The sequence below is a fragment of the Doryrhamphus excisus genome, chromosome 18, assembly GCF_030265055.1.
Source record: "Doryrhamphus excisus isolate RoL2022-K1 chromosome 18, RoL_Dexc_1.0, whole genome shotgun sequence".
Taxonomy (NCBI): Eukaryota; Metazoa; Chordata; class Actinopteri; order Syngnathiformes; family Syngnathidae; genus Doryrhamphus; species Doryrhamphus excisus.
In genome coordinates, this window is record NC_080483.1 from 16,931,143 (window position 1) to 16,949,119 (window position 17,977).

The 17,977-nt window shown below is 43.7% G+C and overlaps 3 protein-coding genes across 12 annotated transcripts in view; 2 read left to right on the plus strand and 1 right to left on the minus strand.

The window, feature by feature from the left end:
- LOC131105915 (dnaJ homolog subfamily C member 11) overlaps positions 1-17,977 on the plus strand; it is a 166,876-nt gene that overhangs the window by 68,070 nt on the left and 80,829 nt on the right. For 4 of the 7 annotated variants that reach the window (XM_058054422.1, XM_058054423.1, XM_058054420.1 and 1 more), the window contains 6 exons: positions 135-251; positions 340-495; positions 2,287-2,356; positions 2,995-3,052; positions 3,473-3,615; positions 3,704-3,889. In XM_058054422.1, the coding sequence (XP_057910405.1) occupies positions 135-251; positions 340-495; positions 2,287-2,356; positions 2,995-3,052; positions 3,473-3,615; positions 3,704-3,862 (703 nt within the window). In that variant the 3' untranslated portion in view covers positions 3,863-3,889. The other 3 variants (XM_058054421.1, XM_058054426.1, XM_058054425.1) reach the window with 3 other exon arrangements.
- phf13 (PHD finger protein 13) lies at positions 6,435-11,138 on the minus strand. Its single transcript, XM_058054437.1, has 5 exons — positions 10,752-11,138; positions 9,961-10,065; positions 8,794-8,973; positions 8,296-8,710; positions 6,435-8,036 (listed from the first exon to the last, which is right to left on the minus strand). Exons 1-5 carry the CDS (start codon positions 10,794-10,796, stop codon positions 7,804-7,806), a joined length of 978 nt encoding a protein of 325 aa, XP_057910420.1. The 5' UTR covers positions 10,797-11,138; the 3' UTR covers positions 6,435-7,803.
- LOC131105920 (tigger transposable element-derived protein 2-like) lies at positions 10,274-17,328 on the plus strand. 4 transcript variants are annotated; one of them, XM_058054435.1, is made up of 6 exons: positions 10,274-11,162; positions 11,808-12,301; positions 12,419-12,481; positions 14,141-15,205; positions 16,121-16,164; positions 16,237-17,328. In XM_058054435.1, exons 2-4 carry the CDS (start codon positions 11,918-11,920, stop codon positions 14,672-14,674), a joined length of 981 nt encoding a protein of 326 aa, XP_057910418.1. In that variant the 5' UTR covers positions 10,274-11,162; positions 11,808-11,917; the 3' UTR covers positions 14,675-15,205; positions 16,121-16,164; positions 16,237-17,328. The 4 variants fall into 4 exon arrangements, with proteins under 4 accessions (XP_057910418.1, XP_057910416.1, XP_057910419.1 ...); XM_058054433.1 differs by lacking the exon at positions 10,274-11,162 and adding an exon at positions 11,215-11,674 and having other exon boundaries at positions 16,237-17,327; XM_058054436.1 differs by lacking the exons at positions 10,274-11,162; positions 12,419-12,481 and adding an exon at positions 11,216-11,674 and having other exon boundaries at positions 11,808-11,983; positions 16,237-17,327.

The following is a 17,977-nucleotide window of genomic DNA, read 5'->3' on the forward strand; positions in this document are numbered from 1 at the left end:
TTGATAAACGGGAATGAATGAATGTTCTTCAATGTAAATATAATCTTTTCACACAAACAGTCGTTTCATATTCTACCCATGTTGCTGTCGTCCGTCCCGATTGACGTCTGTGTCCTTCCTTCTTCCGTCTCCAGGACAGGCTGGTTCGGAACAGTCCTGGAATACGGAGCAGAGAGGAAGATCAGCCGCCACAGCGTCCTGTCAGCCACTGTCAGCGTCGGCGTCCCTCAGGGCGTCACACTGAAGATCAAGTACTGACCAACCCAACGTTTGACACCTCGGTCTTCTGATAGCCCTGCGGGGGCGGGGGAGTTCTGACATGTTTGCGTCCTCCCGCAGGTTGGCACGCGCCAGTCAGACGTATTTGTTTCCGGTCCACCTGACTGACCAGCTGCTGCCCAGTGCCGTCTTCTACGCGACGGCGGGACCGCTGCTGGTGTACCTGGCCGTCCACAAGCTGGTCATCGTGCCGTACACACGGGCGCAGAAGGAAGAGTCAGTACATGTTTCAAGTATTATACATAATAGTAGCAGAAATGGGGGGATTATTATTATTATTATTATGATTATTATGATTATTATGATTATTATGATTATTATGATTATTATGATTATTATGATTATTATTATGATTATTATGATTATTATGATTATTATTTTTATTATTATGATTATGATTATTATGATTATGATTATTATGATTATTATGATTATTATGATTATTATGATTATTATGATTATTATGATTATTATGATTATTATGATTATTATGATTATTATGATGATATGATTATTATGATTATTATGATTATTATGATTATGATTATTATGATTATGATTATTATGATTATGATTAGTATGAATATTATGGTTATGATTATTATTATGATGATTATGATGATGATGATGATGATTATTATGATTATTATGATATTATGATTATTATGATTATTATGATTATTATGATTATTATGATTATTATGATTATTATGATTATTATGATTATTATGATTATTATTACACAAACAATCCAAAACCTCATTTAGCTTTGGTCCAGGCAGTACGTGTTCAATCCCCGGCTCATCAAGGTGTGAATGCTGGTCTGTGATTGACTGACTCCCTGACGTACCCCGCCCCCCCTTTTAGTTGAGCCACGCTAAGCTTAAAGGTCCCCCATTATGCAAAATGGACTTTTTAATGATGTTCTTAGAGTAATATGGGTCCCCAGAGCCCCCCCCCCCCACGTGACAAAAATGGATCCTCTCCTCCACTTTAGACAGAAGAGGCGCTCAAGTGCTTTTCAAAGTTCACGTGATATATGGGATGTATTACTTTGGTGTACAGTACATGTACAGTTAATATCACCTGCTGGAATATCACCGGTTCTCCCAACCTGGAGACATCGGATCTTCTAATTTATGGACATTTTGGAATTGTTAGTCGGAGGTGAAATGGAAATTCCATGGTTGGAATTGTTACATTATTGACGTATAGTGATGATATTCATTCATTTTCTACCGCTTATCCTCATGAGGGTCGCAGAGGTATGCTGGAGCCTATCCCAGCCGTCTTGGGGCGAGAGGTGGGGTACACCCTGGACTGGTGGCCAGCCAATCCCAGGGCACATATAGACAAACAACCATTCACACTCACATTCATACCTATGGACAATTTGGAGTCGCTAATTAACCTAGCATGTTTTTGGAATGGGGGAGGAAACCGGAGTACCCGGAGAAAACCCACGCATGCACGGGGAGAACATGCAAACTCCACACAGAGATGGCCGAGGGTGGAATTGAACCCTGGTCTTCTAGCTGTGAGGTCTGCGCGCTAACCACTCGTACACCGTGCAGCCATGTTTGGTCTTTTTTTTATTGACGGTTTAATACTGGACACTGGTTAATTAGTTGTGATTAATTTGAAAATTAATGAATTAATTTGAAAACTGTGATTAATCAGATTTAAAATATTAATCATTTGGTCCTGTTTTTTTGATGACGTGCTGCAAAAAATAAGCAAGTTTTGAGTGCATCTCAATTTTACATTTTGACTCTCGAATCAGGTTTTTAATCCACATGTTCAGAGAACATGTCAAACATGTCAAAAAAAATGGATGAAGAGCACAGTAGCGCTTGTCAGAGACAGGCGTGGACAAACGCAGCTCGATAGCATTAAAGCTACAGACACACAAAGCAGCATGTTCCCATAAAACTGCCTAAATTCCAGCATCAAGTCAGCCCCCCCCCCCCCCCCCCAGTAAGTGACGCGTGTCCTTGTGCTTCCCAGAGAGCTGGAGCTGCAGAGGAAGAGCTCGGCCACAGACATCGCCAAGAAGAAGCAGGAAGCGGAGTCAGCCGTGAGTCAAGCACCAAGTTTTTTATTAATTTTTTTTTACACTTTTCCTTGGAATTATTGCTTCTGTATGACGGAGTATTATGACAACAAAGTCCAATTCATGAGGATAAAGTCCTAATTTTATTTTTTTTTCTTGTACATTACCGACTTTATTCTCTAAATCTGAGATTTTTTTTTTTAAATATGGTTATAATACTCGGGCTGTACAGTGGCCAAGTGGTTAGTGTGCATGCCACACAGCTAAGACAACTGGGTTTGATTCTCTGTGTGGAGTTTGCATGTTCTCCCCGTGCGTGGGTTTTCCCCGGGTACTCCGGTTTTCTCCCACATTCCAAAAAAAACATTCCAAAAACATGCTAGGTTAATTAGCGACTCCAAATTGTCCATAGGTATGAATGTGAGTGTGAATGGTTGTTTGTCTATATGTGCCCTGTGATTGGCTGGCCACCAGTCCAGGGTGTGCCCCGCCTCTCGCCCCAAGACAGCTGGATTAGTGGGTTAGGCTCCAGCATGCCCACCAATAAAAAATGGATGAATGGGTCCTAATACTCCATATCGTACTTCTATGACCTGTTACTCTGATCTTGCCTGAACCCCCCCCCCCCCCCCCCCCCCAATATTTAATTTTTCCCTCTGAAGGTTCTGCTGATGCAAGAGTCTGTGAGGAGAATCATAGAAGCAGAAGAATCCAAGATGGGTGAGGAAACGCATACGCAGCTTTCACACCAAAATGTGAAAACGACCATTTTCTGTTCGTGGACTCTTCAAAACTTAGTCGCCCCCCCCCCCCCCCCCCCCCCCCCCACTCACACCCCTCCAAGGTGTAAATCAGACCCCATTTGTCACCGTAGCTGTCGGCTGCGTGATATATTGTGCAGCTGCGGGACTCCAACGTCCATCATCCCGTGCCGTGACGCCAATCTGCATGCCGTAGCGTCCACAGAGGTTAAGTGTGTAAATCTGCGTCCGACCACTTTGCCATAAATCAAAAACTGCCACCTCAGTGGGCTAATTAATTCCCTGTCACGTTTATGTAGAGCGTGCACGCGGTTATTTGAGGAGCCGCTCGCTCAATGTGTTTAACCTTCAGATGACCCCCAACCGTTCATAACCGTAGGCCTGATCATCCTGAACGCCTGGTACGGGACGTTTGTGTCCGACACCAGCCAGAAGCAGGAGAAAGCCAAAGTCATCGACGTCACCGTGCCGCTGCAGTGCCTCGTCAAGGACTCCAAACTCATCCTCACGGAGGCTTCCAAGGTGCGTGTCGCCGTTTGCGTCTGCAGCCATTTTCCATTTTAAAGCTGCGCACACACACAGTCCGCGTGAACGGCTTCCCCTGCTGCAGGCGGGCTTGCCGGGCTTCTATGATCCGTGCGTGGGAGAGGAGAAGAGCCTGAAGTTGCTGTACCAGTTTAGAGGAGTCATGCACCAAGTCATCTCCGCAGACACGGAGCCGTTACGGATACCCAAACAATGTGAGTGGGCAGACCTTCTTTTATTTTGAAGGGAAGGGAAACTACATTCTCTAGCTGTTTTATTGCATTACATATGCATTACACCACCATAGCAACCAGCATTCATGTATTTCTTATTTATATTTTTTATATTTTCAGTTGGTAATCTTTTTTTTTCTCACAATTACATACCAAGAAACAATTACAGGCATAAGGTATCGTTTTTTAGAAAATATGCAGTTACATGACAGCTTGTCAAAGTGTCCTCCTGCTGGAAAATCTTAAGTGAATGGACTTGTGAAACAGCACCCTCTGCTGGATTCATAGCGTCAGTGCTCCATATATGTACACTATATTTCTATTGAACAATAAAATAGTAATTTCGAAAATTTAGAAATAGGCAGCAATCTACTGTATTATTGTCGCTGTCCAACAAAATTATATATATATTCACATTTTTTTAATTTAAAAAACAATGAAAAGTTGATAGTAATAATAAAAATATATTTTGCAATCGGCTTTTTTGGGGCAGTGAAACTTTTATTAAAGGGGACATGATATGCTTTAGTTTTTTTTTACCTTTTTTTTTTAGTTGTGGACCTATAGAGCAGCTAAACACAATAACCCACACAAAAAACTTTCTAGATCTTCCAGAATCGGCACCTATTCCAGCTGTATTTCCTTGGATTTGTGCTTCCCGCCAAAACGGTGTGTTTTCTTTGAGTCCACCCATGGTCCACCTCTGGCCACGCCCACTCCACTGTGATTGGTCACACTGCCAATGTACTTCCTGACTACTGCGAACAACACTTTTTAATTTAGTGGGTATAGGAGTTGATGATAAATGGTTAAATGACAATGACAATCACTCATTGTCGGACACACTTTGTCAGAGGCTCCACCGGTGCCGTGGAGCTTATTGGCCGGACGTGAGGCCGCTGTGTTTACCAATTCAATACCTGGACTCACGCAGCAACTCTTTGCTTTTGTCTCATCAGCTCACAGGATCGAAACCGAGTCTTAGGAGCTGAAGACACGGAATGCAATGAAGGAACAAAAACTGTTGGACAGAAGTCCGCTTTTTGGACCCCCCTCTCTGATGGTATTAGTGAATCCCGCCTCTCCTCTTTCCCTACTCCGAGTTTCTACCACGTCTGCTTGACACGAGGACAGCGTCGGATACACACCGGAAAGAAGGACCGATTCCAATTCCGTCATTGATCGGCAAAGAGTTCCCAAAAAGGTGCTGTTTTACCTCATATCGTTGTGGACCTCATCCTATTTGTGTCACCTTACGTCCTTCAGAACCTTCCTATTAATATACTTAATACAGTAAACCTCGGATATATCGGATTCAATTGTTCCCACTGGTTTTGTCCGATATAAGCGAAATCCGTTATATGCGTATACCGGAAAATGTCCGTTTTACGCATATATGGGATTTATATCCGGTATATGCGTAAATGGGATTTTATCTGTTATAAAAAGGCACTTCCTTGACTATGTTTCCAATGTACCTGGACGCGCAGGCACATGACGTCGTATAGCGGCCTGTCACGATTCGGCGAATCGGAGCGCCACGATGCGGCCATCCGATATATGCCAGGGAAATTTCATGGAAATGCATCGGAAACGGGACTGGAGATTTTGTCCGAAATAGGCGAAATCCGTTATAAAAAATCCGATATATGCAATGAATTTTTATTGGAAATGCATTACAGAAAAATCGGTTCTTTTTTATCTGTCCGTTGTGAGCGAATTTCCGATATATCCGAGTCCGATATATCCGAGGTTTACTGTATACGCTGCATCAAGTCTAGGCTGACTTGGATTGAGGGTTTCTTTTACAGGTTTTTGGTAAGGTTTTAAGTCATATCAACATATTTTAGTGAACTGCAGTGTCTGATGTCGAACTATGGATTAGAAAGGAAAGGGAAGTGACATCATCGCTCATTTTAGGAACCAGTCAGATGATCTCAATTATGGATTACAAAACTTGATATAATTAATGCTCCCTTTCAAATTTAAAATGTCATATTTCTTGAAATTTAGCACTAAGAAAATGACACTATGGCTGCTGCTACTACGTATTACACGTGATAATACCTGAGCCACTCTAGAACATGTTACTGTATATTTTTCCATGTTTTTTTTTAGATGAACTATTCTAATGCTGCACTTTCCGCATATACTGTTGTACAGTATGTGTTGTAGCACAGGCAGCAAGCTCTTGTCCAATCAGATTACGGTACTGTAGCACCAATTATGATAGGGACTGGAACAGAGAAAAAAACACTTTTTTTGTTTTTGCACTGAGTTTGTGAATCGGGTGGGACCATTGACTTGTCGTTATTCTCTTTGTGTGTTTGTGTTGCTTTAAAATATGTTACAACTCATCAAATGAGATCCGATTACTTTGAGTGTCAGGTGTCTGCGAGGCCAGCGGACACTCGCTCAAAATCGGTTACATCCCAGTCCGTCATCCCAAACGTCCCCGTATTAATGTTTAGCGTCTATTGGAAGAGGATTTCTCTCTCGTCTGTAAACGGTTCAACACATGAATAAAAAATAAGCAGTTCAAAATCAATTTATTGGGGTTGGGGAATGACGTGATATGAACAACACCAACAAACGCATAAAACGGTAACTCTTTATTTACAATAGTTTCATAGAAACAGTTTTCACCACAGTACAGATGATGCTTGTCGATAAAAGGGCAGAGGACAACCCAGCTAATTACAGATTTATGTTAGAATTCTAACGAGGGCTTCAGGCTCTCCCAAGTGGCTTCGGATTTATATCGCTCGCAACGCGACATCACAGGCGCGTGGTATGTGCTTCACCAGTTCGCCGACCGTGTCGTTCTTCAGTCTGGGATTCCGTGTCCGCGGCTCGGGAGTTTTAACGTTGGTCACTGTACAGGAGTATGGCTTTTGTTTAATTCCACGCAAAGTATAACCCACACAAACAGGTCCATGGCACATCTGCTCAAATATTCCATCCAAATGGCAGCAAGCTTGAGGGAATACGACTGTAAAAAAATACTGTTGGGAGGAAGTGATGAGACTGGTCGTGATGTCACGCTCTCACATGCCCGCACACACACACACACACACACACACACCAAAGTAGATCCTTATAAAATGAAACAAAGTATAGATTTTTCATAGCAGCACATGCATTGACTTTCTCACTCGAATCACTCCCATGCATATTAAACACTATTCCAGTTGAAGCTGAATGGCCTTTCTATAAATAGATTTGTCTCTGAAAGCGTCAGCGTGAAAAGGAACAAATATATTCCAAACAAAAACACGGGATGTAGTGCCAACGCCCCCGGCTGGCTGGCTGGCCGACTATCATATTGATACACACGGCAAACAAGGTTGGAAGACGGTTTGAGAAGAGGCGAGAAGAACGACCCCCCCGCCCCCCCCGTGGGGCTTCGCTTTTGCCACAATAAACTTAAAGACAGACAGATGACGCAGATGCGGACTACATCTTTGTTCTATTGGATTATCAGCTTAATACTATAGCACCATCTGAAGCAATCATCTCAAGGCTTAGCTTGTTTCCTCCTCCTGAACAGCCGCTCGGGGCAACGCCACCAAGAGGCTGCTGGGAGAAATCCGCTCCGGTTTCATACCAACAACACGCCCGTCCCTGTTGCCAAAAGGGTTGACTTTAAGTGAGAAAAAGTGCAAAGAGTCTTTCCGACACATCCCGGCGGCGGTTTGTGGAGGGACTCGATATGGCAGTTTTCCAGTGTTCACAAGACCCCGGGGTCCCTGGGGTCCCTAGGGTCCCTACAGTAGAGGTACGCCGCTATGCTAAGGTCACCTACAGACGTGTCTTTCAGTGATTGCCTGACGCAGAAGAGTCTGGAGGGAAGCACGAGTACACATCTGTAGAGCGAGGACGCTCGATGCAGGTCCACCCAGGAGGGATCGCCCCCGACCGACCGACCGGAGGCCGGAGTTGGCCGTGGAGTTCATTCGAGCAGGTGCTTCCGCGGGCCGATGCGGGAGCGGTGCGAGCGGCGGGCGTCGGCGGGGCCGTGGGTGTCCCGGCAGCTCTGGCACGTGTACGTTTCCGGCACGTGGCTCTTGCGGATCTTGGCGCACGACAGGTGGATCCAGGTGTTGCACTTGTTGCACTCGATCATGGCCCGCCCGGCGAACGGCTTCATGCAGAAACACGTCACCAGGTCCCACGAGTCGTCGTCTGAGAGGACAAGGGAGGATTTAAATAAAGACGGTTGGCAACCCACGAAACACACTTCCGGCCTTCAAAATAAAACCACTTTGGGCTGCATCGAGTTTACTTGTGTTAACAAAATAAGGGTGTCATTCAAAAAAGGCTCACACCAACATTGGGCCAGCAAACAAAGAAGACTCATTTCCAAAAATAATGCATAAATTCAGACATTTCATTCAAAAAAGAACAGCAACCTGAACTGAAAAGAGGAATCGTAAACGCTCACCCGAGTCCACCATGATGTCCTCATCCTCTCCTGATCCATCTTCGTCTCGGAACACCACCTGCTTCCCCTGACGAAAGACCGTCCTGTTTCCTGGAAGCCCCTCGACTTTCTGCACCTTGACCGCCCCGTCCTCCAGGTCTTGTCCATCCCCGGAGCGGCGCTCTTCTTTGGGCTCCTCTTTGCAAGAGGACGGGACGGACGCATGCTGGGGGTGGAGGGAAATGCTGATGTCGTCCTCCGGTTCCTCTTTTATGGGCAAGCCGCCCAACGGGAAAGGGGGCTGCAGCCCCGGGATGCTCAAGCGAGACCGCCCCTGCTCCTCATCAGTCTGAAGCTCCTTCTCCTTTCTCCTCTTTTTCTTCTTCAGCTTCTCTGCTTTTCTTCGATCGTCGGCATGCAGGGAGGTGAACGTGTGCTGCAGAAAAGCAAAAGTATTCTGAGTTTTAAAAAAAAAACAAAAAACAATTAGGATTAAATTATTTTAAACATTCGGCTCACGTCTTTTTTGGTGTGAGCGGACAGTGTGACGCCCAGTTGCGGCCGATTCCTGCTCCTGTCCAGGGGGATCGTGGAGGGGCGCTGCGGACAGGACGGCGACAGGCCCGGGGTCCAGCCGTCGCTATCGACTGTGCTGCCGGTGCTGTTGGGGGGGCTGGACGTACTACGCAGTGACGAGTTCTGAAACAATAAAAATCACATTTCCTGCCGTAAGAAGCAAGACGCCCACACCTGAAATGTGGAAGGTGGTGTGCGAAATAAATAAAAAATACTGCTTTATTTGCCAAACAACAATGGAAGAGGGCCCCCTGTGTTTATGCTTGACGGTCTGGGGCTGATACTGGCACGCGGGGGCATGATACTGGGCCTGATACCAGACAAACCATGTGATGATCTTATTATCACATACTATTGGTCACATATTACTATTATACTACTATTTACTATTTAACCGCTGACATGTTGACAGAGCACAAAACGGCATGTTGACGGCAGCAAAACAAACGCCGTGTGTTCACGCTCGTGCGCTGTTCTCTGATTGGTTGTTTCACGGGCACGATACCAGAGCAGCGCGCTCTGAGTGGACAGCTACGGGGGCTGATACCGGACATGGTTAAACTCTATATTTTATCAGTATCACTGCCCTGGGCTTTGACACAGTATCATTTCGGCCTTTTCCCGTATCATTCGTGGGCGGTTTCTAGGGTACGGGGCCAATTAATACTGTAGTATGTGATAATACTTTGGTACGAGGTGCATTATTTAAAAAAAAAAAAACAACAAAAAAACCTTAAACTGTACTATGGAAAGCAGGAAGTGAACAAATGTAACAGTTACTGATTATAAAAGTACCAGATGGAGGGGTAGGATTTAATAAGCTTTGCTTCTTCCTACTCCTTTTGGACATGTGGAACTGGGAACTGATTATGATGCACTCAATTGTAATCTGATGCATGTTCAAATGAAATAAAACCATTACCATTACCATAATAAGGTTTCCAAAATACAAAAAAAAAGACACCATGATGTAGTGAACAAACAAAACACGGCATTGCTATTAATATTTTGCATCAGATGTTGTTTACATGGTTTTTAAATGCAGTATACTGCTTAGCTAGCTTGTCAACACTAACATATTGAAGAAAAATAGCGTGAAACCTTACTTACCTCTTGGGGGTACGGGATGTAACCAGCATAGGCCAAGACAAATGTGCAAAACTGGTTAAAGTCCTCCACTGTCCTCTTTCTCTTCCTGTAAGGCGGACTGAAACCCTGCAAGAGAAGTCATGGCATAAAGTCAGCTGTCCACAATCTCATAAACTTCTCGACAGTTGCAAAACTCCACAGATCCCCACTCATAACAACGGGCAGACAATGACAGCAACGCCTTTCGGTCGAAAATAAACGCGAAAGAACATTTTTCATGCTACCAACCCCCACCGATAAAGCTAACTGACAGATACAACAAACAGTACCCCACGACACGGAGCTAGCCGTGGAGTTAAACAAAAACAACTTTACGTGATTTCGCCCGGCACGTCATCGCCAAACTATAACATTGACTTTCCGTCACTTGCTAGGGTGTATTTTTTACTACCAGGTTGTATTTTTACTTCCAGATAAAGCTAGTTAGCGCATGTTAGCCATTAGGGTGATGGAATGTTTCGTTATGCTAGCTTGAACAACAACACATCCTTACCGGTGCTGTCTTGAGTAAAGCTAGGAGTCCACGCACACACACACACGCACAAAAAAAGCAACATCATGAGTTTAAAGTCGGCGAAACATTTGCGTAAGCCACATTTTTGTAACGTTCTGTCAACATTAGCGCATGGCAGCTAGCGGTGTGATAAGCAGCCCGAGCAAGAGGAACACTTGCTAGCATTGTTAGCATTATGCAAAAAGCACTCGACATCCAACAGTTGTTACTTCCCGCAATTACGGACTCTTTTGCTTACCTCCGACTGAAAAGTGTGAGACGTCGACGGCTTGATGTCACCCATCTTCACGGGGTGTCGATGCTATCCTGACAGCCGAAGCGGGTGATGTCGTACGGACTCAATTCCAACCCTTCAAGACTGATGTGTTACCTCTCTTTCGAGTGAACGTTACCTCAAACTCGAAGCGTAGGTGTATGATGGCTTTGCCGCCGCCGTATTTGACTGGCACCGCGGTCTGTGCGAATAGACGAGCGGTTACGCGTTCCGGAGCTTAACCACGGTGGAAATAATGGCCATCAAGCTATCCTGTAATGTCTTCTCCTTATCCAGTTAGTTGTTGAGAGAAGCTGTTCATTCGCCTGTCACCATCAGCCTGCCCACCGCTCTTCTTCTTCGGTGAGATCAAATCTGCAGTGGATGCTAAACAAGGTAACTCGCGGCCGCCCCCTACCGTATAGGCTATGTAGTGTTTTGTGTAGTGTAGTGTTTTTGACGTTACAGCACTCGGGTCTTAATCCGACAAGGGTCGTAAAAAACAACGCTTTGTTATTATTAGCAATTTTTTATCAACATTACAGCGTTTTCTCTTCACTGTGTACCTTTTTTTTGTTATATTTTTCGAGAAACAATTCAAACCGGAAACGCAGCCACTTCCTGTTCCGGTTTGTCTGACGTTTGGTGTTTTCGTTGATTTGTTTGCCGTCAGCGAACCGGGCAAAAAAGAGAATAGTCGTAGTTTTAAGTGTTAAATTGTTCCGAAATGTCGACCGTTAGCCTGCTGCACAAGTTCCAGTCCCGTTTAACGGAACGGTTTACTTATGCCGCCATGGAGATATTTAAAGAAGTGGAGCATATCGTCAGAGGATACCAAGAGGAGAACGAGCGTTTGCGGTTTTTATTGTACAATAGGAGAAACCCGCGTATGAATTCACACAATATTGGTTTGTAACTTATGTTTCTATTACGCATGTAAAATATTCTGTTATGAATCTCTCACATGTCAACAAATCAGATGTCATATTTTTGTTATAACCACTGTAAAATATAAGCATTTCTCTTCTTTCCCCTCAATAGATCACAATAGATCCACTAGATCAGCTACAGCTGTCAGAGAGCAACAACCTGAACTAAACACACCCGTGGAATTACCAGAATTACCAGAGCCACTGACTCAACTACCTAAAATGGACCAGAGAGATAAATTTACCAATATATCCGAAGATGAGCAAACAGAAGAATCCAAGCCACAGGTGAATATACTTAAAGAGGAGCAAACGGAAATATCCGTCTCGCCAGCGATGGTTTCAAAGTCAGCACCCAACATATCCATTGAGCGGCAACTTGAATATGATGGGTGCCAGGTACCAGAACGAGAAAGCGAACAAACAAACAACTGCATCACAGCAGAGCGTTTTAAAAGCGATGCCCAAGAAGAACACGCTGAAAGGCGTGACATCACGACCTCGCTGCGGGATATGGCTGTTGGAAACTTCCACAGAAAAACGGAACGCTTTCGGTCGAATAGTAGCGAGGGAATACTGGAACTTCAAAAGAACTCATACAAAAAGGTAAAATCTTTTTCATGCTTTTTTCACATTTGCATAATTACTTTGAAATGTTTTCTCCAGAGGGCATGAATACTCATTTTCCACTGGACAATTCTGTCTCCACTTGACTGTATTCAGTTCTACCCGCTTCATGCGATGATAATGTATCTGCTCAAGCACATCACCCATACAGACGACCAGGTACGAGAAATATGGTGCCTTGCATTAGTACATTTATTGGACCCTCAGCTGTTTTTTATCTCAATAATTTACATTTGAACCCACATTTTTCGGAAATATATGCTTATAACCTGGTGTGACCTTTTTTTTAACAAGCTCTCTTTGACGCAATAGTAATTTAATGACGGTCCCTAGTGGTTAGAGCAGCCCCCCCCCTCGCACAATGACACAGCAATCCCGGCCCAGTGAAAGGTAACTACAGCTCTATCTATGGAGCTGAATATTCAAGGTAAAACGAACTTCACCGCAGATATGTCCTCATGTCGGTGTTGCGTTTTCTTTTTCTTGCGAGTGACAGGAGTCGTGTAGCAACCAGCTTTGAGGCGCGCTTATCGAGGGAGTGTTATACCGCAACCGCATCGGCCCGATCTTGTGGCGTAAGCTGTTATTATGCGATCTTCAGAATACAAATGAATGTTAAAAGCGGAATCATGCAGAAATTGACATCATGTGAATGAAGTGTTGTCTTTGCAAGGAGAAGGAATGTCTGTGAGGGAAATATTTCCCCAGCGGATCGCTTAATAATCCTGGCAGAATCTCATCACAAACACTAACTAACTAATCAAACTAAACATGTTGATATACCGGCCTGAAACATCGGTGAAACGATGACAAAACGGCGAAAATACTCTCTTATGGAGTGCGAATGGAAGCTAGCTGGGTTAGCATGTTTATATTACGCGCTAACGATGGATCTGCGTGATCGATCGATAGCGCTGCGCCCGAGATGGATCTATCGTTAGCGCAGAAATCGATCGATTTCTGCGCTCACGATGGATATAACTGCCTTGCGCTGGAGACCGATAATGACAATCGTTGATCGTTGATCTGCTAATTGCATACAATGACAGGGTTAGGGTTAGGGTTCACACTCCCCCCGCCGAGAACGGTAACAAAGTGAACTGCTTGACAATTAACCAAAGAAAAATTAATTAATTAATTAATTAATTATTAAATTTGCATGCATCGACTTCTTGTTGATTCTTGTAAGCAACAACGCTCAGCGCCGCCATCTGTCGGCATCTAAACAAACTACACACATCCATCCCGGGCGCAGTAATATACCATCGATCATGAGCGCAGAAATCGATCGATTTGTGCGCTAACGATGGATCCATCTCGGGCGCAGCGCTATCGATCGATCGCGCAGATCCATCATTAGCGCGTAGCATTTACACCGTTGTTGCCTGTAATGTTTGTTAATGCAAACGAGCGCTTTACGACGCAGACGACGGCCTAAATATCTTACATTACGATTGGTATTGCATGAGTGACTACATCTTCCTTAACCACAAACACGGGCATTACAATTTGTTGAGGATTTTGACATTCCATTAGAAGAGTTTGCCAAGCTACATTTGCTTTTCAAATACTGGGCAAAATTGGCCAATGAGGTATTGCATCAATAAATGTAAGAAATGTTGCATTTAATTAACTAACATTATATTTACTAACCCAGAAAACACCATCAAATAAGTGTAAAAGGTAAAATTTGGAATAAAAGGGGTGTTGACTTCCAAAACTCAGCCCAGTACGCATCTCGATGATTAACTGTCAAACTCTATTTGTGCTTTCTTTGTCTTTTCCTGTGTGTGATAAATATCCCAAATGTCACCACAGAGGAGTACCAAGGATGACCGGCCCAAAAGGAAAAATGTGATGACGACCATAGCACTGAAAAAGGAACTCATCGCCAAGTGGGAGTGCGGCACCCGAGTCTCGGACCTGGCTATTCAATACAATATGGCGAAGTCAACCATATCCACCATCCTGAAGAGAAAAGAAGCCATCAAAGCTGCCGATGTGGCAAAAGGGGTAAAAACACTTAGCAGCAGAAGAAGCGATAAAGTGGAAGAAGTGGAAAAGGTTCTGCTGGAGTGGATCACCCATAAACAGTTGAGGGGCGACACAGTGTCGGAGACCCTCATATGCGACAAGGCAAGGGAGCTCCACAATGCCCTGACCCGGGACAGCCCCGGGGGCAGTGCCGACGAGTTCAAGGCCAGTAAAGGCTGGTTTTGCAAATTCAAAAAGAGAAGCGGGATCCACGGTGTGCTGAGGCCTGGGGAGGCTGCCAGGGCGGAAAAGGAAAGCAACAACAAATTTGAGGATGAATTTGAAGACTTTGTTGACAACCAGGACTTCCTCTCCTAACAAGTTATGTGAAGAAACTAGAAGATCGAGAAGACCAACCGAGGACGTAAGGCTATGCAAATAAGGCTGTTGGGTAAAATAAAAATACTGCGTGTGTACCATTCCAAAAACACCAATGAGCGTTAGAAGAAACATATTCTTCTCAAGAAGCTCAACCCAAAGGTGCTATGAGGTGACCTCGGACATGTATGGAACAACAACAAACTGTTTGGAACGTCGGGAACAGTCTAATGTTCTCACACGCGATTAAGCCTGGAAACAAGTTCCAAAGAGGGCAGTGGAAGCTGAAACTGAGGCCCGCCTCTCTAGTGTCCTGATGGAGTCCACGGATCTGGAGATGGACAGAGATTGGTGGAAGAGCACACGGTCGCTCTGAGCAGTCTTTCAAGGGAAAGGACATTTCCCAAGGAACTTTTTGAGGAGGAGCATACACGGAAAAAGGACATCATTCCCACGGCAGAAGACTATTTGTGCCCTTACTGTGCCGTCCCACCTTCCAGGACGCCATCATCACCCCTCATCAAAGTGAAGGTTGAGTATGTTCTTGTTTCTATTATTGACAATTAATTACCTGTTTCCTGTATCACTTGTTTTTGCACTTTTCTATCATCCCTAAGTGGCACACGAAATCATTCCATGAAATTCCATGAAACAAATACATCAAAATGAAGAGTGCAAATAAAATACCAGTTGTCAAATGAACGTCGCCAAAGTTGAGGATTGTCGCACATATCAGATTTTAGCAGCATAAAACCGTGTTTAGTCCCGACTTTGGACACCTCCCAGGAGACATCTCCCTGAGCTTCTCAGAACTGAAGATGGTTTATGTTGCTCAAATGTACCTGGGCGCCATAACCAAGACCATGAAAAGAGCTGTTTTAAAATCTATTCTCTGAGCGACAGGAAGCCTGCACAGAGACCTGAGCACTGGACTAATATGGTCGTGTTTCCTGGTTCTAGTCAGGACTCGAGCAGCAGCGTTCTGAATGCACCGCAGCTGTTTTACGGCTCGTTTAGAGAGCCCGATGAGAGGGCCGTTACAGTAGCGTAGCCTGCCGGAGACCAAGGCATGGATCTCTCTAGCGATCTACTCCCTTGATTCTGGCAAGGTGTTGATTTCGGTTCGAGTCCATTATGACCTCTCGATTTCTAACCCGATGATTAGGTTGTCGAGAAAAAGAGTCTCACGGTGGCTAATAACACTTTCGCTATGTGTCTGAGTGCCCAAGACAATGGTGTCATTATTGTCTTTCAGTTGAGCTCTTGCGGCCACACAATGATCTGTTTGATGCCGTGACAAAGTAAATATGTGTACTTTGTATACATACGCGTGTGTTGTGTGCTCAGTTTGCTCGACCTAGAAAATGTCTTTCATGAATTGTTAGCAAATAAATTGTCTTACTTTGGCTCTTTTTCGTATTGCATGAACATCATTCCTAAACCAAGACGCCAGAAGACTCACAGCAGGAGACGATCCAGAGGCCTGCAAGGTAAGTGAATGATGCAAAGTGGATGTTGTACAACTAATAGTAGTTTTAACAATGTTGACTGGTTTCTTTCAGGATGAAGCCCGGCAAATCTTAAAAGTTGTCGGAGAGGAGCACTCGGTCTGCAATGTCGCAATATGCGTGTCAAGCGGTTGCCCTGCGGTTCGGTTATCCACCCACCCGAGGACTAAGTAGCTTGGTGTAGAACCCTAAGGAAGATCTAAGTCCACAAAACAGATCGTAGCACATGAATTAAAGGGTGTCTATTATGCTTTTTTCACTTTTCTGACCAATAAATGTTGTTCGAATGTTGTATTCTTGCGTTAAACTTTTAGATGACGTTTGCGCAGTTGGACGTTAGCTCTGAAAGTAGAGACAGTTTTGTGGCGTCAATGCAATCCAGATTCCTTATATGGGCTGCAGATTGCCAGCACTCAGTACACACAGACCTACGTATCCGGAAGTCCTCCGGAGCACTTGAGAGTGTGACCAATCACGGTGGAGTGGGCGTGCCTGGAGGCGGGCCGTGGGTGGAATAAATTATACACACAGTTTAGGTTAGAGGCAGGAAATCCATGGAAATGCTGCACAAAGAGTTGCAGAATCTGGAAGATCCAGAAAGTCCACAACTCAAGATAAAGGGCCAAAAAATGAGTATAATCGGTCCCCTTGGGCCCCTAACAAATATTGTGGTGATTGTTGCCTACCTTTGTCACAAGCCACAAGTTTTTTTTCCAAGTAAATGCCCATCTCTAGTACTTTTCCCGTACATGTGACTTAGTCTGGTGCTATAAGTTGCCGGTGTTCTACATATTCACGGGCCGTCCAACAATATTTGGAACAACCGCGGTTGCCTACAATGTACAGTATTACATAAGAAAAATTATGACCACTTCCACAATGTCATCAATAATAATTTATTGCGCTACAGTATTTCAGTTGTGCTTGGAAGTTTGTACATTTTGCAAATAAATCTGATTAACATCATTTTGCATGCAACTGTATGCCGGCCCTTGGAGTCATGGGTTCCGTTTCATGAAATATGACTGAAGTAAGGTAGAAACATAACATTGAAACTGTTGTACGTGTACACCAATATTTTGTTTAGTCAACAGGACTGGAGGTCATTGGTTGCTGGAAACTGAAAAACAAGTTTCAATGGGAGTCCAATTTATGAGAATAAAGTTATTTCCATACATTTTGGTCTTGAAAATCATACTTTTATGACTTTATTCTTGTAAATGTACAACTTTTTATCTCAGAAATGTCAGACTCCCTGTAAATGTATAATTATATATCTATATATTTGTATTGATAATATAGTCATGGAACAGAAAAAATATACAAATTACTTCAATAAATGTAAAACCATCAATACAGACATAAAAACTTATGAAGATGATATATAAAATAAACATTCGCAAGGGATACTATGGAGGATCAAATGGGACAGAATTAAAATGAATTAATAAATCTATAAATAATATAGAAATTATATATTACAATTGATTTATTTTTATGATTTAAATGACGAAAGTGTCAATAAATAACATTGGAATTAAATATATTAATGTGTTATTAAATGTGCCCTTCATTAAAAAATTACTTATATAAGTCATTAAATAATAATAAAAAGTGGGGGGGGGAAAAAAGCGTCATACATCAAATGATTTGATGGAAAATTGTATATGTGGAGAGATTCATACACAGACAACCGGCCATTCACAAAGATTTATTTCTTGCAGTACACCCTCCTTATCAGAAGGTGGCGGTAATGCACACCACAAGCCGCTTGCCAACTGCCAACCAAAACAAG